The following is a 27,707-nucleotide window of genomic DNA, read 5'->3' as shown; positions in this document are numbered from 1 at the left end:
GAATGTTTGCCACAGGGAGATGAAACATGTGAGGGGTACTTCTGCAAAAAGCAATCACAGATGTGTCAAACAAAGCCCCTGTCACGCTTTGTCTCTTCTTTCCCTGTCTTTCTCTTCCCTAAGCTTTCTAAGAGGTGTGTTGTGCTGTGTCTGGATCAGCTTGCTGTGAGGGAAGTGTGTGTGTGTGTGTGTGTGTGTGTGTGTGTGTGTGTGTGTGTGTGTGTGTGTGTGTGTGTGTGTGTGTGTGTGTGTGTGTGTGTGTGTGTGTGTGTGTGTGTGTGTGTGTGTGTGTGTGTGTGTGTGTGTGTGTGTGTGTGTGTGTGTGTGTGTGTGTGTGTGTTGGGGGGGGGATGGGTAGCTAAGGCTTGTACAACTAATTCAGCTCATGAAAGACTTATGCAGCAAGAGCAGCTGTCTTCCATTGTCGGCCTGCAAATTTCCAGCGTGCCTCATTTCGCCTCTCAATGCGTGAGTAGCAAGAGAGAGCCCAGGAGGGGAGAACAGAAAGGAAACAAACCAAAATAAGAATGGGGGGAAAAACACAAGCAGGGAGGCCAGCACCAAAAGTTTCATTGCACCGACTCGATGTATACTCAGCTCTGGGTTTCTCTATTAAAATGTCGAGGGGTGAGCTGTGGTGCCATGGTCTAATAATAAACCATGAACCTATTCAGACCCAAGCGTGCAGTATGTAGACAGATAAAAAAGGGCTCTGCTGTGGTGAAGAGGGCATATGAGGGGTAAGAGGAGGAGGCGTCGGTGGTGGTGGGGTTGAAGAACTGCCTGAGATTAGCAGAGGGGGGAGGGAGGGAGGGCTGAACGGTGTTATGAATGGATAGAGTCTTTAACTCCCCAGCTCACTGAATACTTTGTCACAGGCTGCTGCGGCTGTATGTGGAATGAGAGGAGCTGGCTGAGAGTTCTCGGATTCCTGAATCCTTGAGGCATGTGGTCTGATTAGCAGAACAAAACCCACACAGTGGGGAGGAGCAGACGTGGCTCCCCCACCACCGCCGCCCCACCTCCCCTCGACAGGAATTTTCTCCCAATGAGGAAAAAGGTGGCTCGCAAGTTTGTACCGACTCGCTATGTTTGTGGAAGAGTTTGCAGACAGTGTTTGGGGATTTCTCATTTGTTTCTGAAGGCTTTCTTTCTCCACAGCCTCTGTTGTTTTGACCACGTGAAAAGAATTTTCACCTTCAAGTCATTGTTCTATTGTCGTCCGCCCCTCGTATTTGGCGAAGCTCGTTAAAATGATTATCAATAGCGAAACAGGTTTGACCATGAAGCACATTTGATGGGAAAGTAGTACAGGAGATTAGCTGCTTGTGGAACGTTTTTAGTGTGACAAAGAGGAAGTTAACAGCAAGGCAATGTTTGAGCAGGAGTGTTTATAGAGAGGATTACTTGCTTCTTGCCACCCCCCTCCCCCTCCCCTTTACTCTCTTAAAGGGATTGTTTGCAGCCACTTTGTTAAACGAAACGAGTGTAGGGGGTTCACGTTTTCTGCTGTGAAATTCTTCACCACATTGCATCATCCCCTTGTTGCCATGTCTCAGAAGTTCAAATTGCCCATACAACCGTTAGCTTTTAACTTAACCGTTTTTTCCGAAAGCAAGATGTTTAATAGCACATTGTGGTTGCACACGAGATCCAGAAAAATCTAACTTTTATGAGGGTTTATCGATTTTTATATCAACTCTGACCGATATAGGATTTATAAGATAGATACTGATATTTAGTGATTTTAAAAGTTCAGTGTGTTGGCCAACACATGAAATATAAACATGTTTCCCTGACATTTTATATGTATCTAGTAATTTATGAATCCTTACTAAGATAACATGACAGTGAGGTTTAAAAGTAATATTGTTTTATTGTCACAACAAGTTGCAGATGACCTGTTTTACACTCTGCGTGGATCAACTTCTTGTTGCAACATAAATACTCAGAAAGTGCTTGAAAGACAGTCATAATGCTATTATCAATAGATTGGCAGATGCATAATATTGGCTGTTATAGAAGCCCTGCCAAGATATTAGTTGGGCTCTAGTTCAGATGAATTAAGTATGCAGCGATCCATTTAAAAAGACTGATTGTTGCTGTGTTTTAAAATCATCACAATATGATGCTTCGTTCCCCTTCTTTTTGGGTTATCTTCTTCTGTTAGACTACTTAAACCAACAGCCTGCTGTTACAGAGTAGCTAGCACAGTCAGGAAGATGCACTCAACCCAGAAAGTAGTGTAATTTATTCCCATATTAAAAGTGATTTGGAAAGAAGAGACAGTCTGAATTTATTTATTTTTACATATTAAAGCTCGCTACTGTTTAGACAAGTCAGACTCATAACACAGCTCTCCATACTGACTGTGTGATTATCTGTAATTGTCCTAAAAATACCACTCGACTGGTTGAATAACCTTTTGGGAAAACAAGTATGCATGCTTGGTATGGCATGCTTTTACTGTTTAAATTTTGGGGTGCAGTTTCTTCAGAGTCTTATTTAGCGACGCAGAAGTATTCTCAGTTATTTCTGTCAATAAACCCCATAAAGCCATTAATACAATTTGTTCATAAAGCATTGTTGTCTCAAACTCTGTTTCTGTCCAGCTCTGTTCAGAATAAGCCATTTTTTATTGCACTGACACAAGACACACGCCATTGGACTAAATGTTTATGTTCTGGGTGTGTAAGATATTTATGTCGTTACAGTCTCTCCTCTTAGTGTCAACTCTGGTTGCGCTCACATAGGCTTGTCGTTTTACATTCTGTTATAAACCCTCGCAGAGGTAGACAAGTGAGCAAATACACATAATGGCTAATCCATTTTCCTATCTGTCAGATGATGTTGTTTGGGGGCGTTGGGTTGTTTTCTCACTGAGGAGTTTCTCCCGGTTTATCCGTCTCCTTACATTTTGCTGGATGTCAAAAGGCTATCTGCCCAAAATAGAGCAGCAGTTGACATTTCAGCATGAGAAATCGGAGAAGCCAGTCAGATCGTGTGCTTGCCCTCCTCTGTGCTCCGTCTTGCCTGAGAGCCAAACGGAGAGGTCAGCCTCGAGAGCAAAGCTTTTATACGAGCCTTTCTCTAATCCAGCGACTGTCATGGCCATTTTAAGCATAATTGAATATGGTCTGTTTAAAATAACAGCTTCTTGTATATCAGTATAGAAGTCTTTTGATTTCATCTGCGAGAAGTATACTTTGGAGGTTTGGTGCGTTGTGCGTGCGAGTGTGCATGCGTGCATGCTTCCAAGCTTGGAAGTACAGATCTGAGATGAAAGGATTTTCTTTCCCATTCTAATCCACACAGACAGCTAGGCCCTTGTGATTATTCCCGCCCCCTTCTCTACACTCATCTCTTTGAATACTGGGCCTTTCTAATTCACCCTAAAAAGGGTTTCAAAAGGGGATTATACTGCTGATAGAAATTAAAGGGAGAACACGTCTGCCCTTTAAGACCAATGTCAAACATTTAGGGGTTAACAGATTCCTTGCACCATACATATTGAAATTAATTTGGAACTGGTTTATATTTAGTATTGCTTTAAAATACTAAACTAATGATGTAATGTTTCAATATTACTAGTGGTTACTAGCTGTTAGTAAAAAATTCCCAGAATCTGGATATACATGTACTTGTCTTTATAGGTGTAGAAGCATCGGCGTAACTTTGTGCTGAACATTGGGGGGGTCAAGATCTCTGCCTAAATAAATAAATAAATAAATGAATAAATAAGTCTGGGTAAATTCCCAGATGATTAAACATGCAACTATTTTGCTGGTAATACCTGAAATGAGTAAAGAAAATCAACAGCCTATCTATGCAAGATAATTCATAATTTTATTGTGGGGGTTATATTGGTTGGGTCTGATTATTGGGGGGGTCATAACCCCCCTGGAAATTACGCCCCTGTGTATACGGAGAAATAAGACTGTCAGTATAGTTGATTCAGGAGGAGTCATGTTCTAGCAAATTTGAAGAGTATATATTTGTTCAGCAACAAAAGAAGTACAATGTCAGTGTTGAACACATGAAGATTTAAATATGAGGTAAAGTATCTTGTGGCTCACTGACCTGGTTCTCACTCCAACAACTTAATCTATGTCACCTCTAAAGCTCTTAAATCCTCGCCCTGGTCTAATGCTCTTTAAGAGAGAGGCATAAACAAACAAACTATATGTGCATTAATTGTGCAAACACGGCTGGGTTGTACTGTTCTCCTGCCCTAACTGTAGTCTTGCTTTGCTGCCAAGTCCATCCAACCTTGATGACATGTAACTATTTGACTTTGGCACCCAATTGTCAGTCACTGTTTGTGTGACATTTTAAATTTATGTAGCTGGCAGAAGCTCTTTGACCAGGGTCAGAGGAAAGGGCAAGGCCATTAAAATAACACTATATAGTATATATATATTTTAAAAGTTCTAATAAAGTTGTAACCGTTTAAAAGCAGCTGTAGGTTACAGGTGACTCAGCCAAAACTCAAAAGTACATGTTCACCTCAGGGAATATTTAGTGTTATACAAGAGTTATAGTGACAAAGTCTGGCTTTACAGCAGTGTAAACTGGATGGGGGACTATTTAAAAAGAATTTATAGACTGAAGTTTAAATAAATATTACATTTGGCACTTTGTACCTTTTTAATATTTTCTGCAAGTTTACTCTTGCATTCACACTCTTTCTCCAGAAAATGAAGTCTTCTCAATTTTGTGCACCTGCATTCCAGACTTCGGCAACCTTTGTCTCATAAATTGCTTGAATGTCCATGATTTACTATATTAAAAACCTTAAATGCCATCAGTGATAAATGTAGGTTGTCCTCTGGTTTTGCCTCCCTCCAAAAACTGGCTGTGTGCCAGTGGCTTTTATAGTCTCCAGTGTATGATGGTTTGATTTTCTCATGCTGTTTCCTTTCCTTAAACAAGAGTACCACATGCATCAAAGTCACCCCTGCCACAGCAGAGTCCTCTTATGAATGCTGATACGCTCACTAGAGACTGCATCAGTGTCCTTGAATACAGAAGAATTGCATTATCTTTTGTAGGAAGAGAAAGGGTCCCCTGTCAAAACGTTGTTCATCCTATCTTGCCGTGCTCTTCTCCTGTCCTTATTCCACATCTGTTTGGTTAGCAGTCTGTTTCATTCATATAATATATTTATACTTGAGTCATAGGTAAGACTGTGATACTGGTAGTGCGGTACATCTGGAAATAATTAACCAACCATAAACAATGAACTTTTAGGAATCTTACCATTGGCTGATACACAGGAAAGCCTTATTCTTCCCGGGGTCAGCACACTCATTTATACAGAAAGGCATTTTATTGTCCCCAAAACACAAAAAAGGAATGTGTGTGGACAAGGAGGAAACAAGAACCACCTGGAAAAAACGCAGGACGCAAGGGAAAACATGCAAACTGCCCTGCGTGCTCGAAACCCTTATTTGTTTTGCTGGAAACCATGGAGGTTCCACCATGTAACAACAAATGTAATGTCATCAGGCAAAACACAACTTTAATCTGGTGCAAACATTTTTCAGCAACGAAGTGCTGTGTCATTCGGCAGTTAATCAGATATGTGCACATGCAGACTACTAAACTGTACTTTTTACAAAACTGAGCTGCATGATGAAATGTTGCATCGTTGGGATTCACTGAATACTTGATAGATCAAGTATTGTTAAGATGCAGTCACATTGTATTTCCTGCAAACAGCTTCCTTTTAGATTAGTGTTTCATCACCGTTTTGAGGAGGAAACCGACTTTGCTTGTCACTTGAAAACAGGTCGCAGTAAAGATGTGTTGTTAATTTGTAGATCTCACAAGATCCCATATTAATAGGGATCTGAATGCAATAGAGCCATCACTTTTCCACTATACCAGTTTCAGTGCACTCTGGGAAGCCATGTTTATAGCATCTTACAACATATATAAGCTTCTTTTGATGTATTTGTGCTGTGGCACAGTGCTCTCAACTACCATGCTCCTTTTTGTGTTTTTTCTAAGAGGATTTGGTGTGCACATTGGCAAACCATTGCAAATTTCATACATCTGAAGTATTTCTGTTTACCTGGTGAATACAAGAACAGCAGCCTCTTTCTTTTTGGTCTGTTTTTGGTCTCTACCAAATCCTGTGGGAAATGCCTGGCTCCTTAGCTGCTAAATGCTCCACTATATCCACCAGCTGGTTTCTACCTGTAGCTTTCTGTCTTCTGTTTGATGCTGAACAGCTACTGTACAGTAAGTTTTTAAAACTGAAAACACCAGCCTGCTGGGGGGAAAACGCAGCCTTATGACAGCTTTGTTAATGAGCTGCAAGTTATTAGAAAGCTAATCAAGCTACAGATTTAGGTGATGATCCATCTGTGTGGGTGATCTTTTTTTATAATTAATGTTGTTTTCAGTGTCAGTTGTTGCACTTCTAATAAAACAATGATTAAATGTAAAATCTCTTTATACATGGGGTATTTTTTGACCTCATCTGTAGTCCTCCTTGTTGCATATTAGGATGCCATAAATCAAGCCAGAAAGGCATTTAGCTGGTTTCTCCATTTATCAAATGGTGCTTTATTGAGACATAGAGTTCGTGAGCGATTCAGGGCTTCTCATGTTAAAATTGTATTATTATTCTACTCCATGTTTTTCCATGGTGCCAAATGGACAGCTGTCTAAATAAGCACAATTTGTACGACAGTTAAAGAATCCTAAGTGCATTTCTACGCTGCACAATCTTAAAATGTCCTTAAAAGGTTTAAGTTTGTTGGTGTGGTAGCAAGAAAAGAGAATGTGTGATTGGATCAATAAAGGTAAAGTTAATATGGAAATGAGCTCCTGATTGTTGTGGAGGCTGGGGAGTTGTATAGTCCTTGACTCGCACATTCAATTATGTTTTGTAAATGGGGCATCTCTGTCCATCTGGAAGTCTAAATTATATTCAGTCCTGTCCATTAGCCTCATGTATCCTTCAAGAGTGAGAGATTTTGATGTTAAATCCAGTTATTTATGTTGTCTTTCACGGATGATCTGATATCGTCATGTTGGTGTTGTTCCCAGATCATCATGAAAATGTTGTTCCAGGTTCAACATTGCAAGTGACCAATCACATTGTTGTGACGTTATTCTTTGGCGCACCAAGCCATTCGTGCATTTATGAAATTCCAATGTTGCAAGGACAATATCAATTCTGCTTACCGTTTATTAAAGGGTTAGGGTTAGGGTCAGGGTTAGGGTCGGGGTCCATTGATCGGCGGACAGAGGCGGTTTCTCGCAGCTTAAGTACAGTTTTTTGTTTTACGGCGGTTTTTGCCGAAGTCGCAAAAGTATGACGTCAGAACATTCTGATTGGTCACTTGCAATGTTGATCCTGGAACAACATTTAGTATGATGATCTGGGAACAACACCAACACGACGATATCAGATCGTGCGTCTTTCACAATTAATGTTGTTCCTTTTTTTTTTTTTTTTTTTTGTTGTAGTAGCTAAAAAATATTATTGTGAAAGTCCTGGGAGTTTGTTTTGTACTGAATGTGGCTTTTTAATATACCAAAAAATATAATGCCTGAATTGAGTGACTTTGTACAAGCTGTGCATGACCATTAGACTACATGAGCTGGAGTGTTTCATGGTCTAATTTAGATGAATTCCAAATCTGTTACCTCAGTGTATCCATGTCATTTTGCAGACCAGTGTATATACAGTGTATTAGTTCTACAGTTGTTGGCTGCAGAGTTTTACTGTTCTTTGACGAGGTCCAAAGTAAGCATGGAAAAACCATCAGTGACTCGTCAGTGGAGGTTTTTTAAAGAATTTTAAATATGTACTTTTGTTTAATTATTAATTTCGATCTCATCTCTCTAGTGTTGACCATGAAATATTAAGCATCAAAGATTCAAACTACATTAAAAATACTTGCAAAACTTATAAAAGCCAAATATAGCATAAAAAATAGCACTTTGCTGGATGTCCTTTGGCTGACATATGTTGGAAAAAGTAAAGTTTTCTGATTTTTATTAAATTGCACATTTAGATTAGAACCCAAACCCTTTTCCGACACAGGGTGCATCACATATAAGATTTCATCTATTAAGTTGAGCTTTAGTCAGAATTAACGGCAGATAGTAACACCTTCTTCAAACAATCCTCTTGTAGTGAGCTGAGCCACTTGTAAAGAGACGTGCGCAGCCGTGTCTTAGCCATGCTTCATGCAGTTCAGACTACATGTTGAAAGTGATGCATAAATCCGTATGTAAAGTTACCGTAGCAACTTTTCCAGAAAAGTGACGAGGGTGGTTATTTGTAGGTTGAAGCCAATGCATTCAGGTGCTACCAGATTAACAGGAAGGAATGTGCACAGATACATGGAGTACATAAGTCACACTGTGTTAAAAGGTATTTAACTCACGCCTCCGCCTCTTAAGACTGTCAGTATGACAGCAAGTCCTCAGGATAAATAAAGATGGAGGTATCATCTGTGTTTATGGACAGCAGCTGCAGACAGGGCGGAGGGAGGGAGGAGGGGAGGACTACAATGATTGCACTGACTGTTTATTTTTATCAGGGCATTAGCAGATTAGGCACTCAAACTAACAAGGTCATCAAACTCTGATGGCTGAGAGTAGCAGACCTCTGCTAAGCGGCTGGCCGAGAGGGGAGATTTGGTGCGATATAGTGGGTTTCACTTTACTCGTGCTCTCTGGCCATCACCAGGGACTGACTTTATTAGTGCTTTTAATGATCTGAAGGGCACAGAGATATAATTTGTTTAGAGAGTCCCTACAAGCAACCGCAGTGCAAAAGCTTTACTGTATTGTGCTGACACATTGCCACGCGTTGTTAAGTGTCTTAGATACATTCGAGGGGTTAGTCTGCTTTTGTTGTAATGTTAAAGTGCATCTATTGGGTAGCTTTAAACCTTTTCAGACAGCTTTCTGAATGATTTCAATTCATGTTTAATTCCTGAAAAGGTTTCTCACTTAACGCTCTAGATAATACCAAAGGCTTTTCCAAACTATAAGTATCAAAACAACTCACAGACGTGCTGTGATAATAAACAGTCAGGGTAACCTCCCCTGCTATGCTCTTCCACTCGCCTGCATTTTCAGCAATTTTCCCCTCTCCCCAGTGCCGAAATGTTGTGTGATGTGAGCTATAACAGTCATTGTCCCTAAGGTGTATTAAGGTGCAGAAGTCTATAGGGTTCTGAGGCTGTGGTGCAGGAACTATTGGCACTCGGTTACAGTGCACATCATCGTCCATTAAGATAGACATGGTTCAATGGGGCAGCAAGCACTAGAGGTCAATCAGAGTAGCAAGCCCTTCTTAAAGTAGCAGCACGAGTGCAGTTTGAGCACTCTTTGCCGAGCAGAGCACAAAACACTCCTTCTGGTGTACAGATTCTTTCTACTCCTAGAGTATGCCCTTGACCTTTTACACCTTTATTATCTACTTTTTTAGCTGAACTCTCTGTCCCAAAGGTGTATTAATACACTCTATTTTTTTAGATAGCCAGTGGATTTTAGGAGCCTGTTGATAAGCTCCCAAAGGTTATCTACTGACTGCTGTGTAGCTACCTTGAGTATTTGTGTAGAATATTGCAAAATTCAGCCTAATGTATCACCTCGTATTGTAACTTTCCACAGTGTGACAGGTCTGCGTTGTACCAAGTGTAATATTCAATTGTTTTTGTTTGTCAGTCTAAGTAGCACAAGACAATGGAAAGCAATTTAGCATATCCTCTATTGTTTTTCTTCTCGCTCTTTTTTTAACTGTAAAGTGCGGTTATTGATGTGTGGCTTAGGATTGTCTTTCTAGTGTTTTGAGAAGGCACCACCCACAGCAAAGCATCAACACAAGGGAAACAGAGACTAACAGAACATCTATAAATAGTTTGAGGTTAGGGGCTCTGGGGAAATCTCACAGCCTGAATAACAACTTGTTTTCCTTGTATAATATGTGGAACTAGTAGTATGCCTTTTGCTACTTAGCTGGATTGTATGTCTAGGAGCATTTATTTTTGCTCAGCCTAATGCATGCTGCGTTTGAGCATTTGAATGCAGGATAGTAAGTACCCGAAGCTAGAGTTTTGGTCACAGCTTTCAACATTGTGCTGAGTTGTAAACATTATATTACAAGTACACTGCACAGGTTGCTAGCTTCTCTTTCTTTTTTTCTTTTTTTTTTTCCTTTCTGGGCTGATCTCACAAGCTTGTGTTTGGCCAAAGGCTGACTCATTGGTATTTGGGTGGGAATCTCGGTGGCTGAGCTGTTGATGACAGCCTCTCAGTTTGTTGTCAGGTTTCCCTTTGCTGTGAGATAAGATTTATGACTATGGAGAGGGTTGGTGAGAGAGAAATCCTCGTAGGCTCAGCTTAGCTTATCTGGATTTCTGCTCCCAGCACAGCTTCTCTCGCTGTCGGGCTCAAGTGGGTGACCTTGACAAGAATGTGGCTTATTTTTGTAATAGATACTGTTGTTGTCAATTGACCTATGGTCAGAACGAGGGGGTAGGAAAAGAGAAAAAGGAAAAAGAGATGATAGTTTTAATCTGCCCACATATTTACAGTGTTGGAACAGAAATGAATAGCAGTAGAGTTACTCATTTAATCAACTGTTAACAGAAACGGGAAATAACAGGTGGATCAAAGAATAAAACGGTTGTTAGAATTCATGCTGGCACAGTATGCGGCACTACAGAGAGCTTAAAACAACTTCCATTTACTAGGATAGCCTAATATCACATATCACTTATTTGCCTCAAGGAGCTTTCCACTTTGTAGAGGATACAACACCCTTCATATTTAATATCCTCAATAAGTTGAGTTATTAAGTGTTGCTCATAATCTAGCCACAAATGACTGATGTAGAAACCACAGATGATCTTATAAAACACCCAGTCAAACAAAGAGAATAGTTCTTATTTTTGTTGTATAGTGGACAATAGTTGCATTATACCCGGCCATAGGCATTCAAAACGTTTGGCTGTAGTAAACATAAAGGGATATTCAGGTTGCCCTGCCTCTACATGAGGGCTTTCATTCCTCATACCCAACAGCCCGCCCCACTTATGCACATAACCCAACCCCCACCCCGTCCTCTAACAACAATACCAGACCTAGGCTCAATGCAGTTAGCTGAACCAGAGAAGAGACGAAGGAATTAGGTTGACAAGGTCAAGCTGAACCTAGACAAGAGGATGTTAGCCAGTCAATCAACTAAGCATCTGGCCCGCCTGAGAAATCTCTGAACTAAATGGGTACAAATGATTCCCCCACAGGGATGTAACAGTTCAGACAAAAAGATTGTGTCCTCATTACAGTGCAGTTGGACAATCGTTAGATCCTTAAAAGGTGGCTACTCATTTTAATTTCCGCTTGTTATCCTAAGTTGTTGTCCAAAGCATGACCCAAGGCTTTAATGTAGGCTCGGCATATTTAGACCACATGATCAACAGATCAGTTATTTTATTATATATGTTATATTTATTATATTTTTATATTTTTTGCCTGTTTAGACAATCAGATATTTAATAAGCTGGTTAGTTTAAGGGTGGACTGACCGAGCTGCATTTGGCTAGTCAACATAACACAGGCTTCGAGATGGCTTGTACTAAAGAAGTAAGGAGCCACAACCCTGTGGTGTTATACGGCAACTGTGCTTTGCAGCTTAGCTTGTTAAATTCTGACTTGCCCAGAATGTACCCCGCCTCTTGACCAATAACAGCCGGGCCTGGAAACCTGAATTGGATAAATGGTTAAGATGATGGACTAATGGATGAGTTAAACTCTCAAATGACTTTGCTAGTAAAACTAAATAATAAAAAACAACACCACTGGTATGGTGGCAAATAACCAAATGTAGAATGTTAACCTGATATTTTATTAACAAGTTACAGAATGAAATGTTAAGATGGTTGCTGAGTAGCCTACTAACATTAGAGTTACATGACTTTATTGTAAGTATTTAATGCTGGCCATTGCAAACACTTTAGCCTATGGAATGAAGGTGATTTGACAATGGCAGTGCCAGCCAAGCTCAAACAAAATAATAACATGCAATTCAGGATAATGTAAGAAGGATAATACTTTGGGTGTTGTTAGTGTGAACTTGAATTATTAAAACAAATTTAGAGGACACTCTTTTAGAATGTTTGCTTAATTGGAAGAATTTCCTCTTTTGGTAATTAAGTATCAGTTCTTGTGACATTCATGTTCACATTTTGCTACAATACATGTGTCTTTTTTCTTCAAATGTAATCCTGATTTTGCCTCTGTGGTGCGATCACAGTGTTAAATGGATAAGAGTTTTTCCTCTGTGTGACTTTGCTTTTCTGAACAAATTAGGCCACTGCTTCATAAGTGAGCAAATTGGTAAGCTCTACTTATCCTGGCTCAGTCCTCTACCCTGCGGTCCCTATGTGCCTTCTGTCTTTTTATATCACTTTTACTTCCCGTCATGTAGCTGGTAGCAGTGGGAGCAGTCTCCTGACTAATGTATGTTGTCCTTTCATCAGTGAGTGCAGATGTCTCCACAGGTAAGCCTCTCATGCTCTCACAAGAGGTTTCTCTCTGACAAAGCTTTGCATGCCTTTTTGTTTCAGTATAATCAAAGGCCTTGGTAAAATAGTAGCTCTGATTTGCAGCATACAGCTATAATTTGTCACACTGAAAAGATGTTAAATTTGATTACCGCTGAAATTTACACAAATGCGAAAGCATTACATGTCATTCTAATAGCTGAGCTGTATTTCACAGCTGTGGACGAGGGCTTTGAGATGAAAGTCGACTGAGTGCTGCATATGAAGCTGTTGCCTTTAAAGACATTTTTCATGTTTATGACTCGTCTTTAACAGTTCCCAAATGTGGAAGCGTTGCATCATAAAAAACGAGCCGTAATATTAAGTGTTAAAATGTGGGCTTGCTTGGATCGGACCTCGAATCAGATTTTCTTGGAGATGTTTACAAATAAAATGTTTTGAAAAAGGAGTCGTTTTTCTTTTTTAGGCTTCTAAGGTAAAAACAAATGAAGTCCAGCTTCATTCCTCTAGTGTGCCGTATATTTCAAAAATGGTGTCACTTCTGTGCAAGGTGCAGGGCTGTAATGTTAAAGAGTCATATGGCAAATGGCATCTTTGTCAGACAATAACTGTTTAGACTGAGTTCCTGGCTCACTCATAGCGCCAAAGAGATTGTAGGTCATGGGTGACTGACTTCATCGCAGCTTTGTTTCCTCTCTGTATTATTTATGTGTGGTTAGTCTTTCCTGAAAGCGCAATTAGCAGCTAAAACTGAGAAGAGTTGCCTAGAAACTGAGTGGCTTTTGCCAGCTGGTGGTCCACAATAGATGTCAGGTGTTCCTGTTTGTGTTTTCTCTCTCAGTTTCTGCGATTCATCTGAGCTTCAAAGAGAATGGCAGTGTGGTTTTAGAAAAGGAATTAGTCCAGTGTGCAGTGTTTGAAAACAATTGGATAGGCTTTCAAGACTTAAAAGGGATTCCAGTCATTTTATGTCTCTTTTTTTTGTTGGTATGTGTGTCCCCTGGCTGTTTTTGAACAATTTGGTAATCTAATTAGATGAGGCTTGAGCATTTGTTTTCAATTGTGGCTTAATGCTGATAGCCATGTTACTTCAATGATCTCAGTAATGCAACTCGCCCTCTAAAAGCCGCCCAGCGACGTATGCTGATAATTAGACTTCGTATTCTCGTCGTCTTGATTGGTTAGTATTTAAATGCTGCTGTTCTTAAATTCATTATGTGGATTCAACAATGCTGCGCAGATTACATGTCCCAGTGGAGAAGTGTAATCTCGACTGGCCTTCGACCTCAGTAACTCGCCAAAGATGTTGACAGGCTTTGCCCCTCGAGTCAAAAAGAATTACATAATTGAAGCCGGCTCACTTAACTTCGCCAAGCTGAGGAGAAGTCAGCAAAGACTCCTTTTTTTTACTTAATGGTTCCTTGTCAGAAAGAATTACATTTTCTTCTTTCAAGACAGATTTTTTTCTCCTTTCTTTTGATATTGAAAATTATGTTTTATTTCTCCTGCTTTAGTAGGCTGGGAATTCTTGGGGGTTATATACATCAGTCTCGACACTGTTGGTGGCTTTAGGTCTCAACGTATTCACCAACAATGTTTGCAACTACGCACAGGTTATCTCTCTTACTACTTTCCACTTTCAGAGAATAATTCAAGTTTCTAAAATGATACCCCAGTAATGATGCTATCATGATACACCAGTTCTTCAAAACTCAATATGTTGCTAGGATACATCATGATATCTGCTAGAAGTGAAGAAGAGGTGGGGGGGGGGAAAGTCCCAAAAGGCAAAAAGAAGGTCTTGTGTATTCAGTCTGTGCTTCGAGATGTCAGCGTTTGTGTATTATCATTATTCTCAATTTTAATAACGTGTCATTTAAATTAATTAGCTCTCTGGTCTTCTCTGCTCTCCCCCGCTGTCTGTGTGGTTCGCCAATTTCCCACTCCAGGTCAGTTAACTTAATTTGACTTTGCCCTCATTCATTTGGTAAAAATATCACTACAAAGAGTCATAAAGTGGTGATTCTGATTGGTAAAGTTGGGGAGGTGGGGTGCGGGGGTCCCTTGACCATTAATAAAGTAATGAGATTTGTCACCAGTGTATCAATCGGGTATCACAAGAGGAGCTGTTACTGTGTTATTACCATATCAATATTTTTCTCCCGCCTTCACTTTTCGCACAGCGGTCTCCTTGGGTTGGTGTAACACAGGCCAGCTGGCATAAACAAAATTGCAGCGGTGCGGCTTTCACTTCTTCTGAAGCACTGCTGCTAATGTTAGGACAGAGAATGAGAGACACTAGGGAGTTTGTTTCCCTCTTCCAGCATGAACAGAAAGTAATATCTACTTCACTAAGTCATGGTTAAGCTAGCTGACATACTATCTACTGCAATATAAGTGAATTTTTCCTAAATAACTACAGTACGTGGTAATAAAATTGACCACTTCCTCTTTTTTTTTTTAAACTTTAAATTTCTACTAACGATTTCAGGTTGCTGATTTGTGTAAAAACCGTTAATTACTAAGAAGATACGTCAGCTGACTGTATGTTTACTGCTTATTTCTAAGAATTATGTAACACATTTAAAAAAAAAAAACATCTACATTTCTGTCTTGATAGTTAATGTTAATCAACCTCCCACTAACACAATCTGCTTGCATTTCTTTCCTCTGTTTCTTTTGTTGTTTGCAGTACCTACTCATAAAGCTCTGTTTGTTTGTTTTTTGTGTTTTTTAAAGAGGGATACAATAACCCACTCCTGCCATCAGTCCACTTGATTCAGTATTCACAATCTCACCTGACTCAAAGACCCTGCTTCTAACGAGGGTTACGCTGCTTGTGTTTTCTCGCAGACACTTAGGAAGAAAAATCACCAAGAAAGTAAATTCTGTGATTTAGCTGTCAAGCACCTTGAACTGTTGTTGCACACATGATTCTCTGTGACCTGCTTGTACAAGTGGGACAGTAATGGCAAAAAACATTAACAGATGGTTTTGTGTGTAAAAAGAGACATTTGTCTTGGCTTATATTGACTGACTATATTGACAATTATCTAAAGTGTACGCATTTGAAGATGTCTTTTTTATACACAACAGCCTGCAATCTGTAAAATCCTTCCTACGTCTTCTCCCAGCTGACTGTATATCATATTTAGCTTGGTCCGCTGTTATGATCTGCTGCCATTTATTCATTCCCGTGTGCATCAGCAGTGTCTGTGACCCTCATTTTAGCAAACTGCCTAACAGAATGAAAAAAGAAAAGCATGTTAATGACAGCAGCTGCAACATGACAGCTTTATTGACCTTTTAAAGGAAATGTTAAAAGAGAAAGTTACCCATCAGCCCGCATCTCCCACCGGAGCTGATCAGATCCTTTCTCGCTGGTTGCTGTCAGTGATCATAAGTTAAAATGAAAATACAGGCAGTCCTTGTAGCAACTTTAACTTTACTGTCACTGGGGCGTTTTAAAGGATCTCACAGTCGGGGGTTTTAGCTGTTTTACTTGCACTCAAGTGTCTACAGTTATAATAGTCAAGTGTGTGTGTGTGTGTGTGTGTGTGTGTGTGCCTCCTCACCGATTATCGCCAAGACAACTTAGTCACTATAATACTGCAGTGTAATCCTTTTAATAATCGCCGCCCAAGCTCAGTGCTCCGTTTTTTAATCCCAACTCTAATAAACAAGTTAAAGCTGAAGTTAAATGTGTCCAGTTAAAAGTGCAGCAAGCATCCATCTGCCACAGCTGATTTATTGTGTGAAGACTGGAAATCCAGGCAGAGTTCCCCTTAAGTCAGCACTCTTGAAATATGCACAAGAGCAGTCCAGGATTTTTGGGATTTTTGCCAGCGAGTTAAACATTATTATTGCCAGTTTTGGCTTTCTTGTAGAGCTGGCACAAGGTTTGAGTTAAGAAAAGGTTTGCGTGACACTTGAGCGTTGTGGTTTTTTTTAGGGGAGATTTCCAAATCCTTCTGTGAAGTCTCACAAGGAGGGAAGAAATCATAGAATTTAGCATTGGCTGAGAGTCGGGTAGAGCCTTGTAATCTGGCAAGTTATGTAGTTCGGTTGCATGTGGGGTTTTTTAAAAGGCTGGACACAGGGCATTTCAGTGTGTGGTTTTGCATTCTCCAGCCTCAGAGAGAAAGTACTTTTGTTCACTCATCCATAGAGAGAACCTGGAAGTGGAGAATTATATTCATGCACTTTCAAAACTGCTCCAGTTTCCACTGTGATTCTGCTTTTTCTGTTTTTAAAAAAAATACAATTACCTAGTAAATGTTTATTTTATTATATAGTTGCATTACGGACTGGCTCATCACCTGCTGTATGTTTCTGACATACAGCAGGTGATGAGCTGCTTTCCCTCCCCCTGCTTGGGAACAGAAAAAAAATTAAGCCAAAACTCATCTCAGCAAGGTTTTACTTAATCTGAAAATATAGCACGAGACTGTGGAATTCAAGTTCATTAATGGAAATTATAATTGTTCTGGGAATCACCAGCAGTCAGTGTTCTTCATACAAATAATTAGAGAGGTACAATGATTAAAAGGCTTCTGATACTCCTAGAAAACAGGGGAATCCTTGAACCCCACTCTGCTGTGACACTCAACCTGCATTTTCCATAATTCATTATTAGAGCCTTTTATTAGCCTCCTATAACTCAACACATGCACAAAATAACATCGTTTTAGCTGAAATAATGTTGTTTTCAAATATGTAGAAAAATATGAAGAGAAGAAGGCTACAATCATTATTACTTGTTAAATTGAAAAGAATTAATTGGACGTTTGTATCCCAGCCAACTCAGAATAATGGTTTGCAGGTCTTGTACGCAATATAGCAAAGGTGGGTCAGTCTGTATGAGTAAATAATTAATAATGAAGTGGCTGATTAAAGCACATGTCACACGAACTGTTTTATCAGTCATTTTTACTGCAGGTTTTGATTGTGTGGACCTCATAGTAGTTTCACTGCGATAAGCCGGTTATCGCCAGACCATAATGTGGTTGACTAGCTTTGGCCAGAAATGTATCCAAGATGTCAGCTCCTAAATTGTGGACACTAGCAGTTTGAGAGTTGAGTCCATTTAAAGCAGGCTGTGCATGAACCTGTTTATCACCTTTCACCGGTTGCTGTCACTCTAAGGGAGGGTTTATTGTGTGGTCTTGTCTGCAGCCCTGTGCGTCTCCATAAGGCCTGAGAACAGCGTGCGGTGACAGCTTGGGTGATTACCTGTCCTGTCTCATTGTCTCAGTTGGCCTGCAGCTTGGCCACATCATGCATCAGAAACTGACACACAGTGATTACGATGTCGTTAGCCCTGAGAGTCTGTCGCTCTCTGCACTCATTAATTTGCTCTTCCTCTGAGCACTGGGAGAAATGGACTATCCACGCTGATTTCACTAAACCATGAAATATAAAGCTTCTATGATGACATGTCTTGAGCTAATATTAGATTTCACTGAAGACTAATGTTTGGTTTTTAAAGCACTCGATTCACAACAGAGTGCGAGTCTTTATTCTGTGATTGATGCACTTCACACAGAATAATTCATAGTGTGCATTAGGGCTGGGCGATATGTCCTCAAATCAAAATCACGATTAATAGAATGTTTTACCTCAATTTTAATTAATAAACAGTTATTGTTACACACGCATCATAGTCCTCATAGTTCACTATGTTTGTACTGTAAAGATACTCATCCACAAATGCTGGGATATCACTAAAGCAATTTTTTGCGCAGGTTTCTGCTTTCTTCTTTGTGTTTAATGTTGTCTTTATTGATGCCAAAAATGTATCCAAACAACAGACACAGCTTTTTTTATTTGGCACAAATGGCTGGAGTTGTTCCAGCTGGCTCGATGTTTGACTTTCGCTCAATGATGTTTCCATGTCACGGACTGGATGGGAAAGAGTCACGTGACAACACACTTTGTAGATTGTTTTAAAGGGGATAGTATATAATGGGGCGAGTATTAATAGAGTTTAAAAACAAAGACAGCAAGATTACATCAATTAGAGGCTCTGAATGTTGTTTCGATTCATTTTCCATTAATTGTCCAGCCCTAGTTTATATTTTAAAAGTCCCTCTTAAAGGCACAGAGACATGGGGAAATGAAAATGGTAATGCTTTTAATTCATGTTTGGCACAGATTTTTCCATGTTTTTCGTGAGGCAAGTTATAAAAGCAGTTCAACTGTGATAGCCCAAAATGCAAAAAAGCAGAAAAACATGCAGTAATTGAGCATCATGGTGGTTTTGGATGTAACCCCCTCATTTCATGAAGCATTGCTGGCTGTGAAAAGCTCTACCTAAGTAAAGTGGTGCTTTGAACAGCATTCTGAGCATGATCAATGCCAGTGTTGAGAAGGCATCATATTGTTTACCGTGGTGAACACTGTTTAGCACGGTAACATTTGATTTGAACAAATGTAACATTTGCATGGTACCATGGCAATATCAGCAGCAAATGTAACTGGATAGAAAGCATCGATGTGGCTCATGTCGTTACTGTTGCAGGTACTTGTTTGAAAAATTAAAAGTAAAGTAGGATTCATCATCTGGGAACGATAAATGTAGGTTTTGTGCTAGTCCCTTTAGTAGAGTTTAGTTTCCCAACACTTCAGCTGTTTCATTCTCAGATAAAATGGTGGACGGACATCCCTAAGATGTAAGCAGTAACTTCACCATCTGCAGCACCGAGTTGTTGTAGTTCTCTACATCGTTTTCAGCTCGGAGCAGTAAGTAGATTAGAACAATTATTTAAAGGGTGTACAGGCTTATAATCCAACGTGTCAATTGTTGTTTTGTCTTCTAAGTCTAATTGGATCCAGCATTGGCAGCATATTCCCAAGCACTGAGTGGTTTATGCCCAATTAATAAATGTGCGGTGTTGGCTGCGGCGTGGCATTCCTCCTGCAGTTCAGTGCTAATGATTTGGAGCGCTTTAATGTCGACTGCCTTGAATAAAGAGCACTAAGCCTGGTGTCACTCCGGCCCTTAAATCACCATCACTCTTCCTCTGTGCCTCTTTCCCACCTACACATTTTTCAGCCTGCAGTTCTCTCTTCCCCTCAGTCGTTCTCATCGGCTCCCTCCCTTGCTGTCCTTTTCATTTTCCCTCTCCGTGTCGGCCCACTGTCTCTTCATTGCTGTCACAGTGTCAGAACAGGTGGAATCAATTACTGACCCCGAGCAGCCCACTCCTTTGCCACAACTAGCTCTTTAATTGAGGAAATTAATGAGTGATCAGTCTGCGAGATGATTTGGTGTCACGAACGTCGCTTCGCAGTGTGCGAGGGAGGAAAGCTTGGGGAGGGATTGTTTGGCCGACCTCGTATAGCAAATACGGTCCTTTTCAGATTTCCACCTCTGCCTTCCCTGCCTGCTAATCACCACTGAAGCGAGGAAAAACACAGCAGTGCATTGCTAACTGCTGCATCCCGCTTTCTGTAACGAAGCTAGCTTTTAAAGTCCACTGAAATACCAGAATCTCCTCGATGCATTCAGCACTTTGTTCACTTCCTCTCATTGTGGCATCCGCTGGCCTGAGACTCAACATCTGGCCCGTATCTGTTTATAGAGTGGTTCTGAAGTGTGTTTCTATTTCTCTGAACCTCCACTTCTTCCTTCACAGATGGAATCTCCTGTCTCCACGCCAGCTCCACCCCCCCTCCACCTCCTGGCCACAGTAGGCAACAGTGAGATTGCCTCACCATGCGAGCAGATAATGGTGCGCACACGCTCGGTGGCGGTGAACACATCAGACGTGGCCCTGTCTACCGAACCGGAGTGCTTGGGGCCCTGTGAGCCTGGAACCAGTGTCAATCTTGAAGGCATAGTGTGGCAGGAAACTGAAGACGGTAAGCGGAGCAGTTTAACGTGCTGTTTTGTAAATCTCTTCCCTGTGAAACAAATAAGCTGTGGATTGTGGAGTTAAAGAAAATAGGTAAAAACATATGGGATAGGTTTTTTTTTCCTTTTATTTGCAAAGCCAGAGTAGCTATGTGTTTGCATTATAACATCAATGAGCTATTGGTTTTTCAAAGCTTTAGTGAATCTTCTGTCATTTAAAAAAATATCATCTTGCTGTCATTACTGTACATATTTGCCTGCTAAAATGTAATTGGATATGCTCAGACAGCCTCAGGAAATGGTTGTTGGTGGTGGTACTAATGCGTGCTTTACCAGCGCACATGCTGCGTAATATTGCCAAGAAGAATAGTAGTTGGCAGGCAGTTCTTAGGTGGCCTTGATTTCTTTGTTTTTGTTTGGGAGGGGGGGGGTCTTTTTCTTTTTTCTTAGGAGTACGCAGACAGAAGTTTGTTGCACAGAGATATCTGTTCTGCAGCAACATGCCTCAAACACAAAGCCCTTTTTCTTTTTTCCTTTCTTTCTTTTGTTTTCCTCAAGCTTGCCAGTTGGGAAAATATTTGGCTCCTTTCCTGCAGTGCAGTCCGAGGGAAATCTTATACGCGCTGAGTTTTCCTCCCTTTGATCGAAAACCTCATACAGCTCATTTAATTTTAAGATGTATCACTATCACACCATCAGGTTCTGCTGGTTCTGAAGAACTGCCCCCCACTTATTTTTTTTCCTTTTGTGGATGTGAAATAATGCAAACACCTAATCTTCAAAGCAGCTTGCTCTCAGTCTCTCTGCGGGCATGCTGAGTACAAATCGCCCACACATCCACAGAGCTGTTTGTTGGTTCGCTTGGAGGAACCAAACAGGGAAAAAGAAAGGTCCCTGCCTCATCAACATTCCCAAAGCACAGTCCCTGCTATTGAGTGGCTTTTCTCCCCTCTCTTTCCTCTTTTTTTTTTTTTTTTTTTGATTTTTGCTCTGTACTGCAGCTCTTTTCTGTTACCAAGCATCCAGCCAGTCGCCCCTTGACTCCTGTTTCCAAGCAAACTGAGAGAGAGCGAGTGAAAGGCAAGGGGGTTATGGCAGGATGGGGGTGGCTGCGAGGGGGAGGGGTGGACAAGGCTACTTCTGTTAGTGACACAAACATGGCTCCGAGCCAACACCAGTACTATGTTTGCGCTCCCTCATTCTCTGCCTCCCACGGAGCGGTTGAGCCTCCCTCTCTCGCGCGCGCACGCCCTGCCCCCTTCCCTTTCCCCAACCGAGCCTGTCCTTTGCCTGCACTCCGCTCTCTCAAAGCTGCTATTTTGGCTGAAAGAGGTAGTGGTTTGGCCTGATGGATCTGTGTTTTCTTCTGACTCTACTCTATCTGGCTCAGTGGGGAGGATGTTGGTGGGAGCTTTGAGTGGTTTTAAAAGCGGCGTGGTGGAGAGGAGCCGGTTGGAGGGCGGGTTGGGCAGACAGCAGGTGTAGCGCACAGGTTGTTGTGGCTATCAGAGCTGTAGACACCAGCAGGTTTTCGAGGCATCAACCCACTTCCTTTGCTTTGAAGCCTTTTTTTTTTTTTTTTTTGTAATTAAAAAAAAGAAAACAAAAAACCTTAAAGGTAGAAGATCAGGTAAATATCATATAAAGGATAAAGCAACGAGTTTGATAAAAATAGAGTGGCCCTGTAGTTGTCTCTTGCGCATTCTTTTTGGTATTTTAGAAATGTATTACACTCTTTGAAGACACAGCAGCTTGTTCACTGCTCACTGACTCGGCCCCAGCTGGTGTGTTTTTAAGAGAGAGCTGCGAGCTGTGGCTGAAATGCGCACCGTTTCTGAACCTTTGCTTGGTGTTAAATTGACAGATATGCAGTAAAGCTTCAGTGTAGTAGAGATAATAGGGGTGAATCTGGGCTGGGTCTTGCAATGAGACATTTCTCAATATCCCCCATTGTACTGTGCACACTACATTAAACAACACAAAGACGCGTGTTGCTTCTACATCATTTTAATGGTACGAGCCACCCCCACCCCCTCGACAGCCCACTGGCTAGTTTTAAAATGAAAGAGACCCAGATGCTGCTTACATCAAACTGCGCTGCTGTTCAGCTGTTTTTCCCCTAAGAGAACGTGGACTTCTTGCACCGTGTGGCAGCCGAACAAATGAGAACCAAATGAGGGAATCAGGCGAATCCAGGCAGAGTACCAGGGAAGAGGCAACAAAACTGAGGCCCCAAAGACGTAGCAGAGGCATTCTGATTAGCAGTGAAGTTGAGCAGTCTCCCCCCACCCAACACACACACACACTTCTCTGCATGACAAGTCTCACAGAGAGCTGTTTAGGCATGCGCTGCGTGTGTGTGTGCATGCGTGCGCGCGCATTTCATTTGGCATGCCAACCAACAGCTGCTTCATCACCTCCGCCTTTCTGCCTTGTGGGAGTAAATGAACAACAGGCTCCCAGTAATTGTCTGTGCCTCACCCAAGTCAACATGTGCCAGTGAAAGAAACAGATGAGGAGGAAGCAAGCAACAAAATGTGATTACAGGAGCTGCACCTTTTGGTCAGCGCTGACAAGAATCTTGGCTGATGAGGGCCGGGTAAATTTTTCATCCCGCGTAATGTGAGCTCAGATGTAGCCGGATCTGGATTATGACTAGATCTAAACGGAAGCCTTAATGTAACTTGGATTTTTGAGTAACCAAAGTAACCCACTGTGGCTTTAAAAAAGCACCCTTTACTGCATTTAGTCCGGCACAGGATGAAAATAAATGGATAATATGTGATAAAGTGAGTCTGTGTCATGCTGTCAGTCTGGGGGTGAGTGAAGCGTAGACAGGAGGAAGGCAGGCACGCAGAGCCGTGGTATTTTAAGGCCCGGCACTGACACAAATCCCCTCGGCGCAGACGAGGCAGTAGCAGCTCCCAGGGTCGTGTCGGCAGAGCAATGGGCCAACCCCTCCCAGGCTTAGCATGCTGATACCTCCAAATGCCATCTCTAAAATGCTGGAGAAGTTTATTGCTCTTGAAACGCAGCCCAGAACGCCTTGGCTCCTGCCCCAGGGCAGAGGGAACACAGAGGGGGGCCCCTTTGGCCAAACACCGCAGCTCCATGCCAGTGCCAGTGTGGCATTCAAACACACCAACCCTCCAGTACACAGCAGGCTATTCCCCAAGCTGGTCCCACAGCTTCTTGAGCTGCCTAATAGAGAAATAATACAGGCTGCTTGTGATAAATGTTTGTCTCTTGGATTATTTATGCAGCACACATGATTGCAGCATTGCGAGCATTGGCTTTAGCACAGGAGTTAAAAGCCGTTTGGCATCTGCATGGAATGGAGGTCAGTGTGAAACGGATATTTCTGTATAAACATTTGAGAGATGCCTTTTTTCCCCTCTCCTTTATTTCTCCAACCCTGTCAGAGAGTTGAAAAGGGGAATATTGTATGAAAGGAGTACTTGGCTCTGTAGCTAACTTGCCAGTTATGCTTCCTTGCTCCTTTGAAGACACCTGTCAGTGGCCTCATTGAAATGTTTTTACAAAGGCGAGCGGTGGCCGCTCTCTGTGAACCCACCTTAGAGGCTGTCCTTGAAATGAGAGCGAACGTTGTCAGGAGGCCTGTAGCTGTCTGCCAGGCCAATGAGCAAGAAGGACACGGAGTGAAAAATCAATCAGAGAAGACCAACTTCTGTTAGCACTAAAGGCTCTTTTCAGAGAAAAGTGTAGAAACGATACTTATTTTTCTTTCTGCAGCCCCCACGCAGTACATTTTCATTTGCCAGTTCCTTAGTCACTTCAGTTTCCAATCCACCCAGCCAATCTTTACCCTCATCAGTGTTCACTGTGCAGTACTGGAAGTGGCCAATTTCCAGGGGAAAAAAAGGAAAAGAAAGTAACACTCCCATATTTAAAGAATTTGCCAGTTTTCCTAAATATGCTGTTGAAACAACACTCAGGGAACTTTAGTCATCGATGGCTCGTCATTGTCTGACGGAGCAGGCTCGTCTTGTTAGTCGCTAATTTAGTCCCCTGGTGGTGTTAACAAGATGGCGCCCACGTGTGAACCCAAATCTCTAAAGGGAGAGAAACTGGTAACGGCTCCTATTCTTACTGGCTGACAACTGCATTTTTTTAAGCACTTAAAACCGTCTTGAATCGTAAATCATGTGCCTGGAGGAAGTGAAGGCTTCGCCAGTGGCTGCCATGAGATATCGTGTTTGCTATATACACATCAAGGAGAACTTGAGTAACGCGCCTTTGGCAGGCCCGTCTCTTAATCTCAACGCCATCTCCTTTAAGGCAAAACACCAGAGGGGTTGTTTTAAGGGAGATCCTTTTTAATGGTGGCATTTAAGGAAGCTGCTATTGTCTTCATACACATTATTTCCAGTAATAACTGCAGTTGGTAAAGATGTCAGTTTTTTTCCCTTCCTCTGGCTGTTACAAGCTTTGCTTGTTTGTGATCTGCTCATCTACTCCCTCTGCAAGAGTAAACATGCATAGCTGCTTGGTTTTTTCCCCCCTTCTTGGGGAGGAAGAACCTGCTGCATGTGGCTGATAATGTCTAGCTGTGTGGAAAGCATACTAATGCAATCCTCCTTTGCCTCTGTGCTGTGAGAGAACTGACCTTCTCACAGGCTGTTATTCTTGTCTGTCGAGAGCGACTTCTCACTTTTACCTCTCGCGAACCGGAGGCTGAACTTTTCAGAGGACTCACTTGAATTCTCTGAAATCTAAAATAAAATCATCAAACGTAGCCTCGTCTGATCCGCTAGCCATCTGTAACTTTTCTCAGCTTCATGTCAGCAACTTTTTTTTCTCCCTTTTTCTTGTAACAGGGCTTAAGACTGCAAAATTTGCAGTGTTCAGTTTCTTCTTTGCCATGAACTTATTGCACAAAGGATAGTAGAGATGCACAGAATTTACATGAATGTGTTTATGGTGTTTGCTTGTTATGGACAAAATAGCAGATGTAAGAGGGTCAGTTCAACTGTGACTGCCACTGACCTCTCGCATTTCAGGAATGAGGAAGTGTCTCGACTCCTTTATTTAGTGTTTAAACTTCCTGTTTACAGTTGCATGGTTGTAGTCATTGCAGGTCAGACTGGGAGAGCTGGATGGAAATGAGACCAGGTCTCCCAGATCTGTACTGAGGTCAGATTATATTTACATATTGTATTTATGGTCACATCTGGTTACAGCACATTAGGATTTGTTTTTATTATGTCACACTGGACTGTGGGTGAAACAGGCCAGGAAAGTGAAAAGAGCCTGGTTCACTGGTTGTTGGTGAAGGTTATAGATTAATATTCAGCTGAGGATGTGCTTACACAATTAAGCATTGCAATAGTTGCTAGTTGCCTTTAGAAATACTGGACAGTTAAAAAACTGTATCACTTGGTAGAAGAAAGCATGAATCTTTTCATAAGGAGAGGCTTCTGGCGGTGACCTTGTGACGAGATGCAAACATTAATGCCGCCCCCTTCGGCAGAGTTGTAATATTAGCTATAGCTTCCAGCTTCTGTTGGTTGGCAGATGCAGCTCAGTAAAGAGAAAATGTTTCCTGCATGGAGTTGCACACAACAGGGTTGGGGAGATGGTGATTTTTCAGAGAGACATAGCTGCTGAGTTGTTTTTCTCTTCTATTTTTTTGATGTGTTGAGCACCACAAGGCAAGCATCATTGAGTTCCATTATATTCAAGAGAAGGCAGACATCTCTACAGCCCAGTATGTCCCAAACTGGAAGAGTCACCCCTAAATATTGATGGATTCTGGATGGATAAATTGTACTGTAGGCCCCCCCAAAAAATGTGTCAGTTTGTATGTTTCAGTGTTTCAGATGAATCCTACAGTTGTTCCCAAATTGCTGTTTGCCCAGCGTTTAATGCAAAGGTCAGCCTTAGGACATTTTGCTCTGACACTGACACAAATGGACAAGCTCGACTTCGTTTTATGAGCCGCACCATGAAAACGGGCTGCTGGAAATGCACTCCCGACACTTGAATGCTCAAACACTTAATTTGTCAAGGTTACAGTTATTGCTCGCGGCAGCACACAGCTATCTTTTATCTTCTCTCCGTAATGAACACTGGCATTATTTTCTCTCATTGTTCTCACTTTCTTGTCTTCATGCAACCTTGATAAATGGTGCTTTTACTGCACAGAAAATGGCGAATGTTCTTTTTTTTTTTTTTTTGAAGTTCTACATATTTGTATCCAGCTGTTTGAAAAGGTGATAATTGCAAGTGCTGGTAATTGTTTACATAAGTATTTTTTTTTTTTTTTTAGGGATTGCCTTGTTTTTAATCTGAAATTCCTTTCACACACTTAGACAAACAGAACCCTTTAATTTGGTGTTTTGGGAGGGGAGTCGTATAACATCGCACCCAGTCATTACATTTTCAAAGATAACAAAGGCATTTTGACAAAGTCAGTCAGTGAAAATGCCATTAACCCCATTGGATTCCTGTTGAGATGGGGCAAAGCAGGGGTCAGCCAGTGAACCCGTGGCCCTCGCAGATTTCACCAGCAGCAGAGGACCTGATATTTTGGCCCCACTGAGGCCTAATGAAATGTGTTAAGTGGGGAGGAAGGGAGTTTGAAGGCAGGGCTAGGGCATGGTGGACACCACTGCAGCACACAAGCTAAGCAAAGCAAACGGGAAAGTTTTGGCGCTTCAGTCGGGGTTCTGTTTGTTGTTCAATAGCATTGAAAGGAAATGAGTGGTAAAATTACAGGTCAATTCCTCTCATTAATGTGGACTTCACTCTGCCATCCTGAGTGACCCTATTAAGGGTGACACAGGGAGGGAGGGGGGTAAGAAGGGGAATTGCAGGAAACCATGTTTGCTCCACATAATTCAGACCCTTTTCTTCCACCACACAGCAAGCCTCCCTTTGAAAACAAATCCCAAGTGAACTGTAGTTTCAAAGTGCAAGTTGTATTTTTTTGATCTTTGAACGCCAGTCTTGTTTCTTCCCCCGAGACAAATCCAGCGAAGGAAAGAAGGGGTGGGGGGGTGGGGGTGAGGAATTGTTGGCCCACACAAACACTCATCTGTAACTCTGTGTGTGTGTAAACAAATGATCACGCATGGAAAGTTCTCCTTGTGTAATTTGCTTTCTGCCACAGGGAAATTTGTTTGGGTTGTTATGTCGAGGGCTTTCCGTGTTTAGACAGACATGACATTGACATCTTTGTCCTAACGGCTTCAAAATGATTCCAAGGATGAAAGTGTGCAGATAAATTCAAACAGCTTTTCAGTTCCAGCTTTGAAACCTGATCTTGTTGCATACCCTTGGGCATATTTTTG

The 27,707-nt window shown here is 41.6% G+C and overlaps 1 protein-coding gene across 4 annotated transcripts in view; it reads left to right on the top strand.

The window, feature by feature from the left end:
- LOC116323976 (zinc finger protein 609-like) overlaps positions 1 to 27,707 on the top strand; it is a 79,323-nt gene that overhangs the window by 35,301 nt on the left and 16,315 nt on the right. For all 4 annotated transcript variants that reach the window (XM_031744486.2, XM_031744484.2, XM_039608013.1 and 1 more), the window contains exon 3: positions 20,177 to 20,402. In XM_031744486.2, the coding sequence (XP_031600346.2) occupies positions 20,177 to 20,402 (226 nt within the window). The remainder of the gene's footprint in view (positions 1 to 20,176; positions 20,403 to 27,707) is intronic.

This window comes from Oreochromis aureus, linkage group 1 (assembly GCF_013358895.1).
Source record: "Oreochromis aureus strain Israel breed Guangdong linkage group 1, ZZ_aureus, whole genome shotgun sequence".
Classification (NCBI taxonomy): domain Eukaryota; kingdom Metazoa; phylum Chordata; class Actinopteri; order Cichliformes; family Cichlidae; genus Oreochromis; species Oreochromis aureus.
This window is presented reverse-complemented; position numbering and strand designations above follow the sequence as displayed.